The sequence below is a fragment of the Gopherus flavomarginatus genome, chromosome 21 (genome assembly GCF_025201925.1).
Source record: "Gopherus flavomarginatus isolate rGopFla2 chromosome 21, rGopFla2.mat.asm, whole genome shotgun sequence".
Classification (NCBI taxonomy): Eukaryota; Metazoa; Chordata; order Testudines; family Testudinidae; genus Gopherus; species Gopherus flavomarginatus.
Window position 1 is genome coordinate 7,285,335 of NC_066637.1, and position 15,025 is coordinate 7,300,359.

Here is a 15,025-nt window from a genome sequence, read left to right on the forward strand (position 1 = left end):
GGCACAGGGACCCTTGTGAAAGTCCCACAGTAGGTCACTGGCAGCTCCCAGAATAGAGCCCAGCGCGGTGCCCTACCCACTGGACCACGCTGCCCCTTACCTAACAAGAAAGGGGAGAATGCCCAACAACATTCATCTTCCTGGAAATCAGCATGGCCAGCGGGTGTACGGAGCCAAAGCTGCTGCTGCTGACCTCCCAGAGGGAGTGAGGCGGGGATGTCAACCCAGGCCGGTGCTGCCATCCTTCTCCCAAGGGGCAGTGAGACAACAAGGAGGGCCACACGGAGACTGGGGGAGCGTTCCATCCATGCCAGTCAGGAGATGGGACCTGGCGCAGTTCTGCAGCTGTGGTACAGGGGGTGCTATGGGGCTATTCCAATGGGTAAGGTAGTAAGTTTGGTTCCTCAGCTGGTAATAAAAATACCTTGCCCTTCTCAAGCACCTTCCATCCGGCGATCTCAAAGCACTTTACAGACGTACTCACCTGCGGCACCCCATTTTACAGATGGAGGCACAGAGAGGGGCCGTGACTTACCCAGGGTCACGCCGGGCAGCAGTGGCAGAGCCAGAAGTCAAACCCAGCAGGCCTAGCTGCCGATCTTCTGATCTCTCCCTATAAAATCGATTTGTTCCCACATGCGTCTCTGTTGCACAGCACACAGGCCATTTCCTGGCCTGTTCTCACACACTGCCAGAGGCTTCTCCTGGGTGCTCAGCATTCCCAGCCGGCGCAATGTTTGGACCCCAGAGGGAGGCTCTGAAACATCCATGCCAGCCACACCTACTGTTTTAGCCTAGAGCAGAGCAAACTCCAGAACCAGAAACAAACAGCTGGGAAGAAACAGGCAGAGTCACTGCTAAGGGAACGGGACACCCAGGAGGAGGCACCTCTGACTTCCTGGGGCTGAGTTTGGCTGGAAGAAAACCAAGGACAGGTTGGAAAAAATAGAGACAATAAAGTAATGTGGTGGGAGACGCTGCCACTTCTAGATTCCCAGGAGGGGCAGCTGGATATCCAAGCTGGCTGGGGGGCTCTTGGCTTGCTTCCAAGGTTGCAGCCAGAATCCATCCCGGGTGGGCATCAGAGCTCTGTGACCAACCCAGGTGTTAACAGCGAAATCTGCTCCTGGTGGCAGAGATGGAGGCAGGCCTCCCTTGATCACAGTTCATCCTCCATCAGGTGGAGGGCCTGAATCTTTAGTTGCCCAACTGAAATAAACTCGAGTCATTTCCCAGTACCCAGAGAGCTCAACCCCCAGCAGCTGCCTAGATGCCACCCTGGGGTTTCAGAGACAGTCCAAGGCTCTGTACATGTTTCCTTCGTGGGGCTAGGCAGGTTTAAAATTTGGGGCTTATAGCCCTTCCCTTGACTCGCCGAACGCGTCCCTTTGCTTTGGGGTCGTTAAGACTTTCTTGCCCATTCAGAGGTTCCCACCTGCTCCTGCTCCAGCAGTCCTGTTTCTGATCAGCCCCGACTAAGGCCGGGGCAGCTCTGCAGCAGGAGCACTGGTGTAGCCCAGATGCTGGCGTTTTAACGGCTGCGTCTCACCCTTCTCAAGCAGGTGGGCAGGACACAATGGGAGGGACGCCAGCGCTTTGGCCTCACTAGTGCACACACTGCCGATAACCCCTGTGGAGTGGCGCCGGAGGAGAGCTGGTGTTTAAGGCCACTGCAGACAGGAGCTGGGGTTTTCAGAAGCCAGCAGGATGTGTGCTCCTAATGCACTTGGTGCTTTCGAACAGTCCCGCTCTGTCAGCCTGGAATACACGCCGGCCGACTCTGCCAGAGAACCAGGCTGGAGCGTGCTGCTCTGGAGACTCCAGGAGGCACCGTACAGACTCTTGCAGGCTTCTAGACTTTAGAGGTGGGCCCGAACCCCAAAGCTCACCCGAACTTCAGGGACATTCCTATCTGGAGCCAACCTTTGTGGCTTGAGCGCTAGGTGTACTTATTTTTTGCTTGTTACAAAGAGCCAATCAGGGCCACGAGCTGCACTTGGTTGCACTTGGTCAAAGCTCAGCTCCGACAAAGAGCCACCCCCACCGCTGTGTCACCTCAGGTAGGAGCTCATCAGATCTTCCACACTGAATAGGGTGGGGACTGGTCAGCACTTGGACGCCCTCCTCCCCCATGCAAAGGTGGGTTGTAAGAGGTACTGATGGTTCAGTAGGTGACACTTTCCCGCTGGGTCAGTTCTGAGCACAGTGGGCCAGCATTGTGATGGGAGACATCTTCCAGAGGAGACACACAATCCAGATCCAGATCATTCATAGCTGTTATTGAACCCATGGAAACTGCTGGTGAAACTTGGGATGTCCTCCTAAAAGAGCAAGGATCCTGCAGGAGTCTCTCGTAACGATGCCCGAGCCTCACATTAACCCACAACTGACTAAATCTCCCATCAGCCATGCGTGATCCTCGTATCGTCAGTTCCAGCACAGTCCCATCCAAGTGACCTGAATTCCCCTGACGATTTCAGCGACGCCAGTTGTTATTCACATCTCCCAAAGACTGCTGTGTGATCCCGCTGCATTCCCCACCCAAAAGGGGTCTACATTTCAGTGCCTGGGGGGTGAGCCCTGGATAAACCGCCCACAGCGCTGGGAGATCCTCCAAGAAGAAAGGTAGCATTATTGCTCTTCACAGCTTAGTTAAACAGAGCACTCAGGGGAAGCGGAGGAGGACAGAGAATATGATGGAGAATCTGCTGTGATAGCAGCATTTCTCTCTGGCTTATTTGTTCACGGCTGCGGGGCTGTGCTCAGAACTTAATAAATTCTTCAGACCCTTATTACAAAAAATGCTGTCTGCTCTGCATGAACCCTTAGGGGGCTGAAACACCAAGCGGTGGAAGATGGACTGAAAATGCTTCCGCTGGGCAGTGTGGAACTGCAGTGTGCTAGTCTTGCTTCTCTGAACACCTGGGCCCTCAGCTGACTGCAGCTCAGAAGAGAAATGTGGCTAGAAACCACAATCCATTCCCTAGCAGTATTGTCCACCCCAAGAGTCAAAGATTGGCTTAGTGAGCTGGAAATGTTTTTAAAGTAAGAAGGTTTCAGGTCTTTTTATTGTCTTTCTGGGTTTTGAGCCTTGGTGTGGAGTGTGTGTGTGCGTGTCAGATTTTCCAGCGCTTCCTCCCCCCTTTTCCACAAATGAAAGCTGAGATTCTCATGTAATCACAGGACTCTGGGAGCTGGAGCTTTAACCCCCCCCCCACCAGATATCGCAAGGTTTGTGAAGAAATCACAATGGCTGGCAATGCTGAATAGGGTATTGTTCGACAAGACTGGCAGCCTGCCCGTTACGGAGACCAGTGACTGGGTTCGTGGGGCTCTGCACAGCAAGATGAGGGTCATTGGAAAAACAGCCCTGGAAGAGCAGGGCAGAGCAAGGCAGGGGGCATTGCCAGATCTGTGTGGGGAACCCAGGGCAGGCTGCAGGGCAGGGTTGAGAGGCATTGGCAGAGCAACGCATGTGGGTCCGGGACTGGAACGGGAGCGGGTGCTGGGGGACAGGAGTGAAGGACATGGGGCCAGGAATAGAAAAGCAGGTAGGGCTTTGAGGTGGGAGTGGAGGAAGGGAACAGGCTCAGGCCAGCCCCCTAGGGCCTTTCCCCCTGCTTTGACAGCCCAGAAAAGAGGCCATGCCAGAGGAGAACGGGAAGGGAAAGCTGCCCAGAGGGGAATCCATTCCCACTAGGTGGGCGAGAGGGCAACTACTCAACTGCATGTCATAGACCCCCTACACTGCTGACAGCTAATGGGGATTCTCCTTTAGTCCAGTGGCAGGGGGTGCTTTGGAAACAGGAGGGTCTATATTCTACCCCATCAAATTCCAAATGGCCATGCTGTACACGAGGTGGAAATGCTAGTGTGTTGTCCCAAATGTAAGTGCACCACTGGGGGAAAACCTGTGGGGAGCAGGCCACATGTCCTTATTGGCCTTTCCCAACTTCAACATCTAGGATGGTTCTAAAGCTCTTTGGAGAGTTCAGTCTCTAGCCCACAGATGCTGGTTTAGCATCTCGGGGATACAAACTCATCCCTGTGCACCCCTTTGCTCCGAGGCCGGCTGGCTCAGGACCAGGACCCTTGTCTGGATATAGGGTTCTCCTGCTAGGAGCCTTCACTTTACTGTTGATCCTCGGCGTAGGTTAGATCTGGGCCCATCCTGTGGTGGTAGGGGGTGTCCCAGAGTGCGTGTGTGTTTCAGGGCGTGTGTAGCAGCGGTGCAGAGTGTGTCAAGGGCGTTGGGGGCAGCTGTGCGTGTAAGGAGCGTGAGTTGGGGCTGGTATTAGGCATGGGACCCGTATGTGTCAGGCATGTGCATTGGGGCCGGTATTTGGCAGGAGGCCCGTGTGTGTCAGCGCGAGTGTTTCGGGAACATCAGAACACATGAGCACAGGGGCTGGAGGACTGCATTGCTCTGGATACATGTACAGGATGGCGGGAAGCGTGTGTGGGATTGTGTTCGTTAGCTCTTCAATCTAGACATCTGCAGCTGAAAATCCCAAAGGCAACATGCCCTGAAGTCACCAGAGCCCCACAATGACCCTCCCTGCCTGCTGTTTGCATGTCTTCCCTGGAAGCAGCACCCAGTTCCCGAGGCCAGTGGCTGACTAGCCCATGAATCTGTCTTGGGTCTGATGTGTGGGATGATAGGATGACGTAGCCGTTCCAGCACACCATGAGCAGGCAGCAGAAGACACGTGAATCCCCCTCATTACAATCTCACCCAACAAGGGACAGCATTGAAGTCAGAGGGTGTTAACTATGTGGGAGATGCCCAGAAGAGGCGCTCACAGAGCTTACGTTCATCACAGCCACCTCGGCCTGACTCAGCCTGGTGCAGAAACACACCCACTGGCCCTGCAGAATTACAGACCCATTTGCAGAACAAACCACAACACAGAGTCCGTTTAAGTGATATTTGAACCCATGTTTAATGTCAAGAGTGGGGGGCAGACCTGCAGCAGGGCAATAATTCATTGTAAAACCTAACTCTGACACAGCACTTCCCATCCAGAGAGCTCAAAGCACTCCAGAGATGGGGTAAGCATTACTGTCTCCATTTTACAGATGGGCAAACTGAGGCAGGGACTTTTCTGAGGTCACTCATCAAGTCAAAGGATAGAACCCAGGTCTCTCAAGGCCAAGTGTCGAGCCTTCAGCTCACTGAGCCACACTGCCAGACAGCCACACGAGTGCCTATAGTAGGTATGGGACCACAGAGGGATCTGCTATTTATTCACAAACTGGCACAGCCTGGGCAGTGGCAGCATGAGTGTTAATCCTGGCCTTAGCTCGGAGGTGGAAATCTACTCTCCACGGCCCATTGAGTCCTTGGCCTCTCCGCTGAGTCTGCCAACAAGGCTGCAGCCAATGGAGGTTCTGGAGAAAGAGACATTTCGACCCACCTGAGAAGAGACTTTCCTACAATACCAGATTCAAACCGGTGACGTACAGGGCGATATATACACCCTGACCACTAACTTCAGTCCATTTGGTCAGAGGGTTCCACATTGGCTGGTTGACGTGTTTGGATTCCTGCAGCAAGTCACTCCGCTCATGCTGCCACTGCCCTGTGCTTTCCCCTGCTGGGTCACACACGCTGCTGTACACCCAAGTAAGACGGCAGGGCCAGCTGCTTGGCTGGCAGGCCAGGGCGAGAGCGCTTGGCAGCACAGTTGCCATCTCCTGGAATGATGTCATCTGTTTCCCTGTCTCTTCTCCTACCCCCATCCGCCAGAGGAGTATCACTTACTTTTCTGAATGTTGCAACAAGCAGCTGCAATGGCTCCTGGCCCTGGCAGGGTCTGGATGGCCTGGGACTGGAGGTGGCCCAAGGAGTCTGCTCATCAGTGGTAAACAAGATCAATGAGCCCTTGAACGCCCTGGGCAAAGCAAGGCATGCCCCACGAGGAACAAGGCTCCCGTAAAAACCCAGCCCTGCCAGCGTTACTGAGTCACTCAGCAGTCAAGAAAGGCACTGACCAAAAAAACCCACAGCGCAGCCACTTCCAAGAGGAAACTATCAAAGGAGGGATGTGAACCAGCATCCTGCCAGACCTCAGATGATGCCACCACCCACTGAAAGGCTAGATAGAGCCATCATGCTGCGCTGGAAATGGGCGTGTTGATTGTCTGGCACTCCAGGAAGTACCACATCTTCCAGACAGAACTTCCCGGAAGGTGGTTAGATTTGATTGGTTGGAGAACCTGTGCAAGGAGGCAGGCGTATATTTTGCAGCTATTTATGGGTACCGCAGAAAGGCTGATTCCCTCCCCTCTAGGGCTGAGATATGCAGGTTTGCTCCTTTATAAAAAAACAAACAAACAATAACTACAGCTATCTCAGGGTCAGCGTCCCCGACACTTAACCCCAATCAAATATAAATAAATTGCTCCCCCCCCCCAGAATCTCTCTCTTCACAGTTGGCACTAGAGCTGGATGGCAAAGCATGGGACAGGAGCACTAGAGCTGGATGGCAAAGCATGGGACAGGAGCACAACACACTACAAGGCTCTCCCCTTTGTATTTTCGTTTTTTAAAGTCCTTGTAATTGTACCAGTTCTTCCCTCCCCTTCATCCTCCACATTTTGTCAGAGGTGGAAGGGGACCCCGAGCAGTTAAAACCGCTGGTTAATCCTGTGGCGCTTTGCAATCAGCCCCTGCTCCAAGCAACACTGAAATGTGATTAATCCTCAAAGCTTAGTTGGAAAACTGAGATTTCTCACCTCCAGCGGGATCTTTAAGACAAGGAACCTGCCTCAGCATCATTGACCCAGCCCAGGCCAGCGACAAACATACACAGGCCTAGCTAGGGCGGGTGGGGTTGGGTTGCTTTATTAAACCCATCTCAGGTCTCTTGGCAACTGGTAAAGAGACTTCCTTAAAACATGCTTTGTGGAACTAGCTCCAGCCTTGGGACAGGAGACCCTGTTCCCCTACTGGGCTCAGAGCTCTGCAGCACTGTCTGCTCTACCACTGCTGAGCGCCTGCAGCAGCTCGGCCGATGCACCTCTTACCCCTTATTCTGAGGCACAAAAATCGCCTCACCTGGGGACTAACTGTGGGAAACTCATGTCACTGGTGACCCCAGGCTGGCCTGGAACCCAGGTCTTTGGAAACAAAAGGCAGAGCCACGCAGCCCCGCTCTCCCACTCGCAGACCTTTTTGTATTGTAACGTGCATGCCAGCCAAGCGAGGTGCGGGCTCTGCAACTGGCAGCAATCAGTGTGGAGATCACAAAGCTGTCACGGGACCATCGAGTTGCTTGGCTTTAGCTGGGAGAACATAGCTGGCCAAAGCTTTCCTCCTACCTGAATTGAGATACCAGAGGATGATGCTGGCCCAGACTCCCCTCCCTTGCAGCGGTGTCACCCTATGCACGGTGTGCTGCTTGATTTATATGGGACTCAGAACTGGTAGGAAGAACGGCGCAAACTCAGGAGCCAAGAGACATCAGTCACCAGTCTCTTAATTGTGCCTTAAAACCTCCAGCCCTGCCACTCCCTCCACCCTCAACTGTTTTGCCCTAAGGGGAAAAACCCAGCACCCTCAGAAACAGATCTGGAGTTTGGTTGCTGAAGAAAGCAGGCTCTGTTCTCAGTGCTGCCCCCGTCCAAACAGATGGGAGGAGATGGACTCGCCCTAGGGCAAAAGCATCAATCTCCCAAGAGGGGATCTTTACCATCAACCCAACCCTGGGGATGTTACTCTGGAGTGCCAGGCAGATTAGAGACAGGAGAGGCTGTACTACAAACGAAAGGGACCACACTGCTTGGGAGATGGAGGGCGTAGGGGATAAAACAGATCTCTCCAAACGAGGGATGCTCACACAACCAAGAGACCAAAGCTGTTCTGCAGGGTAAGCCAGGGGCAGTCAGTGTGCACCAAATATAAGCTACAGATTGAGAAATAGCTCTTCAGGTTTCAGCCAAGCTACTTAAGGCTACAGCAGTGTTGCCACATCTCATGGTTGTCTTGTGATACTTGGTGCTTTGCATAAAGCCCCAGCTCCCGGAGTTCTGTGATTAGGAGAGAATCTCAGCTTCCACTAATAAATAAATATGTTTCTAGCCCTCGTGGAAGTGGAGAAGAGCTTGACAATGTGACCTAAGTGCACCCTGCCTGACTGGGGTTTCTCTGCACTGCGCAGTTCTTTGCTTAGGCTGAATGAGCAGGTGGGACACTGTCCAAAGTGTGCATGGAAGGACAGTGGCCTCCTGGGCTAGCTGCTGCATAGGTTGGGCTGGTGACCTCCATTCCCCTTCTCATCCCCTGTGCAGTGCCCAGCACTCAGACTTCGGGGGTTAAACGGCATCCACTATACACCTCACATCTCCAGTACTGCCCTCGCATGCCCCCAGAGCTAGCCGCGTAAGATGGCCAGGTCTCTTTCCAAAGAAGAAGCCCCACTTCGCTGTGTCTAGGCAATAATCTTACATGCTCCCACCACAACACAGAGGGTGAAGCGAGCAGGGCTGGCGGCAGCAGCAGCTCTCAACCTCATGGTTTTCAATTAGCTACTCTCCTCCAGGAGTTTGTGCTAAAATTGCCGCTAAACCCCAGGTTCAACCTGCCTTCACCTGCTGTTTCCTGTCTTCACACTCACCAACAGATCTGTATTTTCAGGGCAGCATACCTGCCGGAAGATAGACAGCAATCTGTCCATCCCAAAGGCCCGGCTCAACCAAACATTGTGCTGGTGTCAATCACACAGTGCAGCTGCAAAATGCAACCCCTGCTGCTCCACAAGGGTTTTGCATGGGAGTAAATGAAGGCACAGGGTATAGGGCAGTGATGAATTGGGCTGTAAATGTTCTCCTTTCTATGGGCTGGATTTTGATTTCTGCTGGTGTAAATCTAGAATGACCAGCTAATACTGATCTCAATTACACCCATGTAAACCCAGAATAATGAGGGGTGGAACTCTAGATTGGCACCAGGTGGGTGGGGCTGACATAAGAATCTGGTCCTAAGCATGCTGCAGGTCATGCATCCCACTGTCTTAGAGGCAGCTCTCCGATAAGGATGGCTATTGAATTAATGCACTGACCGGTCATTCCTGGGAGCTCAGAAATGCCACTGGCCACCCAGTAACATCCCTGCACTGTTTCGCTGCAATTAACCGTGAAGCCACAAGAGTGTTAAGTGTGAGCACCAGGAACAGCCAGGGATGTGTGGGGGACTGACTTTCTGCCTGCCAATCCAGCCCACCCCACCCCATGCTGGTAAATCAAACTAAGCCACGCAGGACAGCCCATCCGACACACAACTAGATGGTTTTCTCCAGAGCACTTTGTACAAAACTTTAGAGGCACCTCTGCTGGGAGCCATAAAACACTGAAGAGTGAAGCAGTTGGATTTTGGAAAATAATCTCAGACCAGCAGTTGCATTTCGTCGCAGAGTTGTAAAACTAAAGCAAAGAAACCGAGATTGCAACTTGTATAACTTTGCTTCTTGTGTCAGCCACATCCGTTTTATAATGCTAGGCTTGCCCTGTTTTAAATTTCCTCTTCAAAGCAAGGTCTCTCTCTTAGGCCAGGCTAGACAAGTGCCATGTACGTTATCAGGGCTGGTTAAATGAATAAAAATAATCATTTCTGCTTGTGTAGGCATCAGCAAGTCCTGGCCCAGCACCAGGAGCAATAATGCCTGCCTGGGCATAGGAATCTAGCTTGGTAAATGAAGTCACTTGGGCCAGATTCCAGCCCTCTTCCACTGAGCAGTGCTTTCCTCTGCCAGGAGTCCCACTGCAGCCAGCAGCAAGGTCCTGCTTAGCTTGAGTAAAGGTAGCAGAATCTGCCCCTGAAGGCTTCTAACTAGAGCTGGTCAGGAATTTTTAGACGTCGCTTTTTTGAGGGGGAGGGGGGTCACAAGTTGCCAATTCCTCGAAATTGTAACACGTTTGTGGGCAAGGGTCGGTCCTGACAAATCTCTCATTTTAAAAACATTTCAAAAAGTTTCAACACTAACATTTTTCATTTAAAGAAAAACATCTCAATCATGTGGGCTCAAAATGCCTTTTTTCGCGAAATAAGCTAGTTCTTGTAATATGTATCTATTAAACACATACATACATAAAAGAGTCTCAGAAAAAACATTTCACAACCATCACCATGAAATGTGTGGATGGAGCCAAACTGTTTATTTTCCAGATTGTCGGTTTGCAAAGACGTTCACAAGTTTCATCTTTTGTTCTGATTTGGGACGGGAACTTTTTGGATTCAAGAACTTTTCCCCAGGACGGGAAAACTGTTGCCTACTCAGCTCTCCTTCAATCCCCCAGCAGGAGAGGCTGAGAATCTGTTCTCCAGATTGTCCATCTCCTTCACACAGCCCTCCATGCCACAGGTGTGGATGCTTTCCTACCACCCCCGGGAAATCCACCTGCAGCTACTGTTACTCTAACTTTCAAAGCCTAGAATTTGTTCCACCTATAAACAAATGAAGAATTAACCAGACGCTGCAGACTTAAACCCCACTCTGTTGTCTGAAAACTTTTTTTATTCGTTACTGTCTCAAGTGACAAGTTACTCTAGACATCCCACCCACCCCCTGATTTTCCACGTTGTTTACTTTGTGCTTGTGACAGCAGCTAACGTGTTGTCGGTTTCACTGCCCGTTTCCCCGTTTGCACTGGGTCTCTCCCACAACACATGGGCAGAGGGAAAATATTTAAAAGGTGGGAGAGGAGGGTATATAGTTGTGAAACCTCAATCATTAGCAGGCGCAGCTGTAGCACCGGCAGTTCCTTTTTAAATTTAAGATTTCTGCAATAAAGAACCAGGCACCTCTTTCCTTCGGACCCGCCTGAGATCTGCCATCGCACGTTGTTTGCTGCAATGAACAACACCAGAGCCAAGTTTGCTCCCTGCCGGGGCGGTTTCAGGGGGTTCACTCCCCCCTGCCCCCTTTAATAACTCGACTGCATAACGCCCGGATGGCGTTTGCAGGGTCAGCAGCCCTGCCTAAGCCCCGCATTTCCAGGCACTCACCTTTCCGAGGCAGGCTCTGCTCCAGCGCCACTTGCAGCCACAGAGCGAGCTGAAGCGCCGTCCTGGCGAACATGGCAAAACTACCTGCGGTCCCAAAGGCAGATGAGCGGCTGGAGCGCAGTCATATTCCGGGGCAGGGTCCCGCAGCCCCCCGAGCCTGGCCGCTGGCGCCGGGAGATCAGAGCCCGCGGTCCGGAGAGTTTTTGCTGCGCTCTTGCGGACTCTGGCTCGGGAAGACACGTCCCCTCCCTTCCCAAGTCATAAATCCTCCCCCCGACAGGAGTGGCTGGAGGAGCAGCCCATGCAACACCCCAGCCGCTGCGTTAAATCCCCACTGGAGCTGGGCTGATTTCACAGCCCGGGGCTCCAGCCCAGCTGCACTGAAGAAAAGCCGAGACTGGGCGCCCCTCTCCCGTGACCTGGCCCGGAGGGAGAAGGGGAAATGCCCCCTCCCCGTGCACACGCTCACCGGTGATACTGGGTAGCTGCACGACGAGGATTCCACCAGGTCTTAGTGCTACTCTGGTCTGCCCCTAAACTGAGCAGGAGCCCAAGGCCCAGCACTCCCAGGCTCACTTCCCAGCTGTGCCCAGGAACCATCCCTCGACCTGGCATGCCCAAGTGCAGTGGAAAAGCAGCCACCTCTGGGGTGGAGGGTGGCAGCCAGGTGGGCGGTGCACCAGGCTGTGCTGCCCATTGTGGCTGGTCCAGGTGACAGCTGCTACATAGGCACGGCTGAGCCTCCACCCAGCAATGCATGTGGGTACCTGTTTAAAGTTAAGCAGGAGTTTAAATACTTTGCTGGAGGGTTTCTCCTTTAACTCATGTAGCAAGGGATATGAACCAAAGATCTCAGGTTGGCTCCACAGCAGTGACTGCAGAGCCTAATATATGCAGCCTCATTTTGTCCTACTGGAAGGAAGAAGAATTTTGGTCCCCAGCACTGGGATGGGACTCAGGAGATCTGGGTTGAATTTCTGACTCTTCCACAGATTCCCTTTGTGACCTTGGGCAAGTCACATCATCTATATTCCTTTGTATCCATCTTGTCTAGTTAGACTATAATCTCTTTGGGGGAGGGACTTTCTCTCATTACGTCTATGTGCGGAACCAGGCACAGTGGGACCCTGACCTCATGTGCAGCCCTCGGTGCCACTGGACCACAATAATAGTGAGAACCACTCCATGCCTCTCCTGTGGTTTGTCCTTTTGCAACGGGATGACACATTTTTCAATGCAATCAAAATGTAACGCTTGGGATGCAAAGAGATTGGAGTGCTCATTAAAATAAAATTCCCCCGGCTCAGAGGGTGAAAAGCGCATGGCATCTGCTACTGCAGACCTGAGCCAAAAAAAGTTACTAATGGAGGAAAAAGTGGAAAATCACACTTGATCGCTAAAGAGCAGTCTATTGTCCTTCCATTTTATAAGGGGAGTAACTGGAATGACAGAGGACAAAAAATAGCAGAAGAGGAAACTTTCAAAGCTGGGGGCGGGGGGAGGATTTCTGAAAGTTGTGAGCAAGGTTTCTCCCAAACTGATTTTGTGTCTCCCCTCTGGGGAATCTCAGGAACAACAGTTACAAGCTGTGCAGGGTGGGAAGAAATTTGGATGCAAATATCCCAGTGAAATGGAAAGGTAGGAGGGCTCTAGCAAATTAGGGCCAGTGAGGAGACATGTGGCGTCAAGCAGCTGGTTTTAACTTCTGGGCTTTGTGGGGCAAATGTGACCCCACCCTGGGCATGCCATTGCAATGCTACGAAAGAACGAGCTTGGTACCAAACTGCAGAGTGGGAGAGTTTTGTATCCAGGCTGTCTGATGCTCTGTCACTCGTCCATCCGGTAACACGATATGAATGAGTCAGTCTCACGCCCTGATTGATTCACACGGGCAGGAATAATCATTATCCCAGAGCCTGGTGAATGGGAAGGCTCCAAAACAGCTGCTCTCGCTCCAACCATCTGGAATTTGTAAGGTCCTGCCCCTGGGGGTGGCAGCTGAACCCTGCTGGGGGGAATCCTGGCCAAACGTGGTTGCTGCTAGCTGGTTTCCCTGGCCGACATGGGCAGGGATGTTTGGATAAAGGCTGAAGGGCTGATTCCCAGGTTAGAAATCGTGGGCCTTAGCCAATACCCTGTGAAGTCAGTGTCAGTCTTTCCATTGACTCCATCAGCATGGTGTAGAGCTAACCCAGGACAGCAAGAGCCTATAACTCCCATGGAAGCCAGTGGGAGCTGACGGTGCTCAGCACGTCTGACAAGGAGCCCATCAGTCTGTCGCACAGTTTCGGGTGGGGAAGCTTGTCACTACAGGGGGGCTGGGGAAATTTGAGGGTTTTTCTCACTCAGAGAAATCAATGGGGTTTGGTACCTAAGGTGATTGTTCAAGGTAGCCAGGGCAGAGTCTATGCAAGCCAGCGGGTGCTGGAGGCCTCTGAGCAGGTATGTGCTAGGACTGGCCCTGGGTTTATCAGTTTGGTCACTCCATTTCCAGCACTGTGGTTCCCAGCACTCATCCACACAGGATCAGAGCCAGCCCTGAGTTCAAGGAGGGGGATCATTTCCTTCCATCACTTGCTCCCCAAGCAAGACTGCCCATGGAGCTGGTCTTCATTCTGGAGTCATTTCCTTTTGAGGCAAAATGATAGTGCAGTGACACTCGGCCCTGCACCACCCCAGCCTGCAAAGGTTTCAGCCTGTATCCTCCCAGGAGCCCTGCTCTAGGGAAGCAGGAAAAAGCAGACTGGAAAATTATTAGATCTTACATCATTTTGCTTTATTTTAAAACCCTGCTGCAGAGGCCAGATTCTGATCTCACTAAAACCAGTGCAGATCCAGAGTAACTCCACTAGCACTTCAGGAATTAGGGCCACATTCTGCTCTGAGTTACTCTGGTGTAAATCCAGAGTGAGTCCATTTTTCATTACATCTGAATTGGATTGTAGGTCTCTGAATATGGAACAAACGAGACCTGGAGGGTTAGTCTTAGCTTTGAGAACATTGATAATCCTGTTTTATTCATGTCCCAGTTACTATCAGGTTTTAACTCCGGCTCTTTACTCTCTTACACTGAAATTGCAAACCCATTCAGGAAGATCTAGCAATGTAGAAAAGGACTCTTTTTAATGTAGTGGAACTGCGTGCTGTTAAAAGCTGCTCCACCCCAGAGACAGATACATTTCAGTGCCGCATGAAGCAACTCCTATTTCATCAGGCCCAATCCCGCAGCCACATACACATGTATAATCTTGGGTACATGAGAAGTCCAATGGCAGGATTGAAACTGTACCCTGGAAAGTTCTTTGCATTCATTTTTATTAGTAGTAGTGGGGCCCTACCAAATTCATGGTCCATTTTGGTCAATTTCACAGTCATTGGATTTTAAAAATCATAAATTTGATGATTTCAGCTATTTAAATCTGAAATTTCAGAGTGGTGTGTTTGCAGGGGTCCTGACCCAAAAAGGAGTTGTGGGAGGTTGCAAGGTTATTGTAGGGGGGTTGCGGTACTGCTACCCTCACTTCTGCGCTGCTGCTGACGGCGGCGCTACCTTCAGAGCAGGGCAGCTGGAGAGCAGCGGCTGCTGGCCGGGAGCCCAGCTCTGAAGGTAAAGCCCCGCCAGCAGCAGCGCAGAAGTAAGGACAACATGGTATGGTATTGCCACCCTTACTTCTGCGCCGCTGCTGGTGGGACGCTGCCTTCAGAGCTGGATGCCTGGCCACCAGCCACCGCTCTCTGGCCACCCAGCTCTGATGACAGAAGCAGAGAAGTAAGGGTGGCAATACTGCAATCCCCCTAAAATAACCTTGTGACCCCCCTGCAACTCCCTTTTGGGTCAGAACCCCCAGTTTGAGGAATGCTGGTCTGCGCTGTGAAAACTCTGTATTACAGGGTAAAAGCACACAGAAGACCAGATTTCATGGGAGGAGACCGGATTTCATGGTCTGTGATGTGTTTTTTTATGGCTGTGAATTTGATAGGGCTCTATTTATTGACAGTCATTCCTATAAGCACTGTCTA

General features: G+C 51.9%; 1 protein-coding gene across 1 annotated transcript in view; it reads right to left on the minus strand.

The window, feature by feature from the left end:
* The window catches only part of VWA1 (von Willebrand factor A domain containing 1), a 29,400-nt gene extending 18,303 nt beyond the window's left edge, over positions 1–11,097 (minus strand). Inside the window, exon 1 of the mRNA XM_050931479.1 lies at positions 11,006–11,097. Within this exon, the coding sequence (XP_050787436.1) occupies positions 11,006–11,078 (73 nt within the window). The 5' untranslated portion in view covers positions 11,079–11,097. The remainder of the gene's footprint in view (positions 1–11,005) is intronic.
* Positions 11,098–15,025: the final 3,928 nt, after the last annotated feature.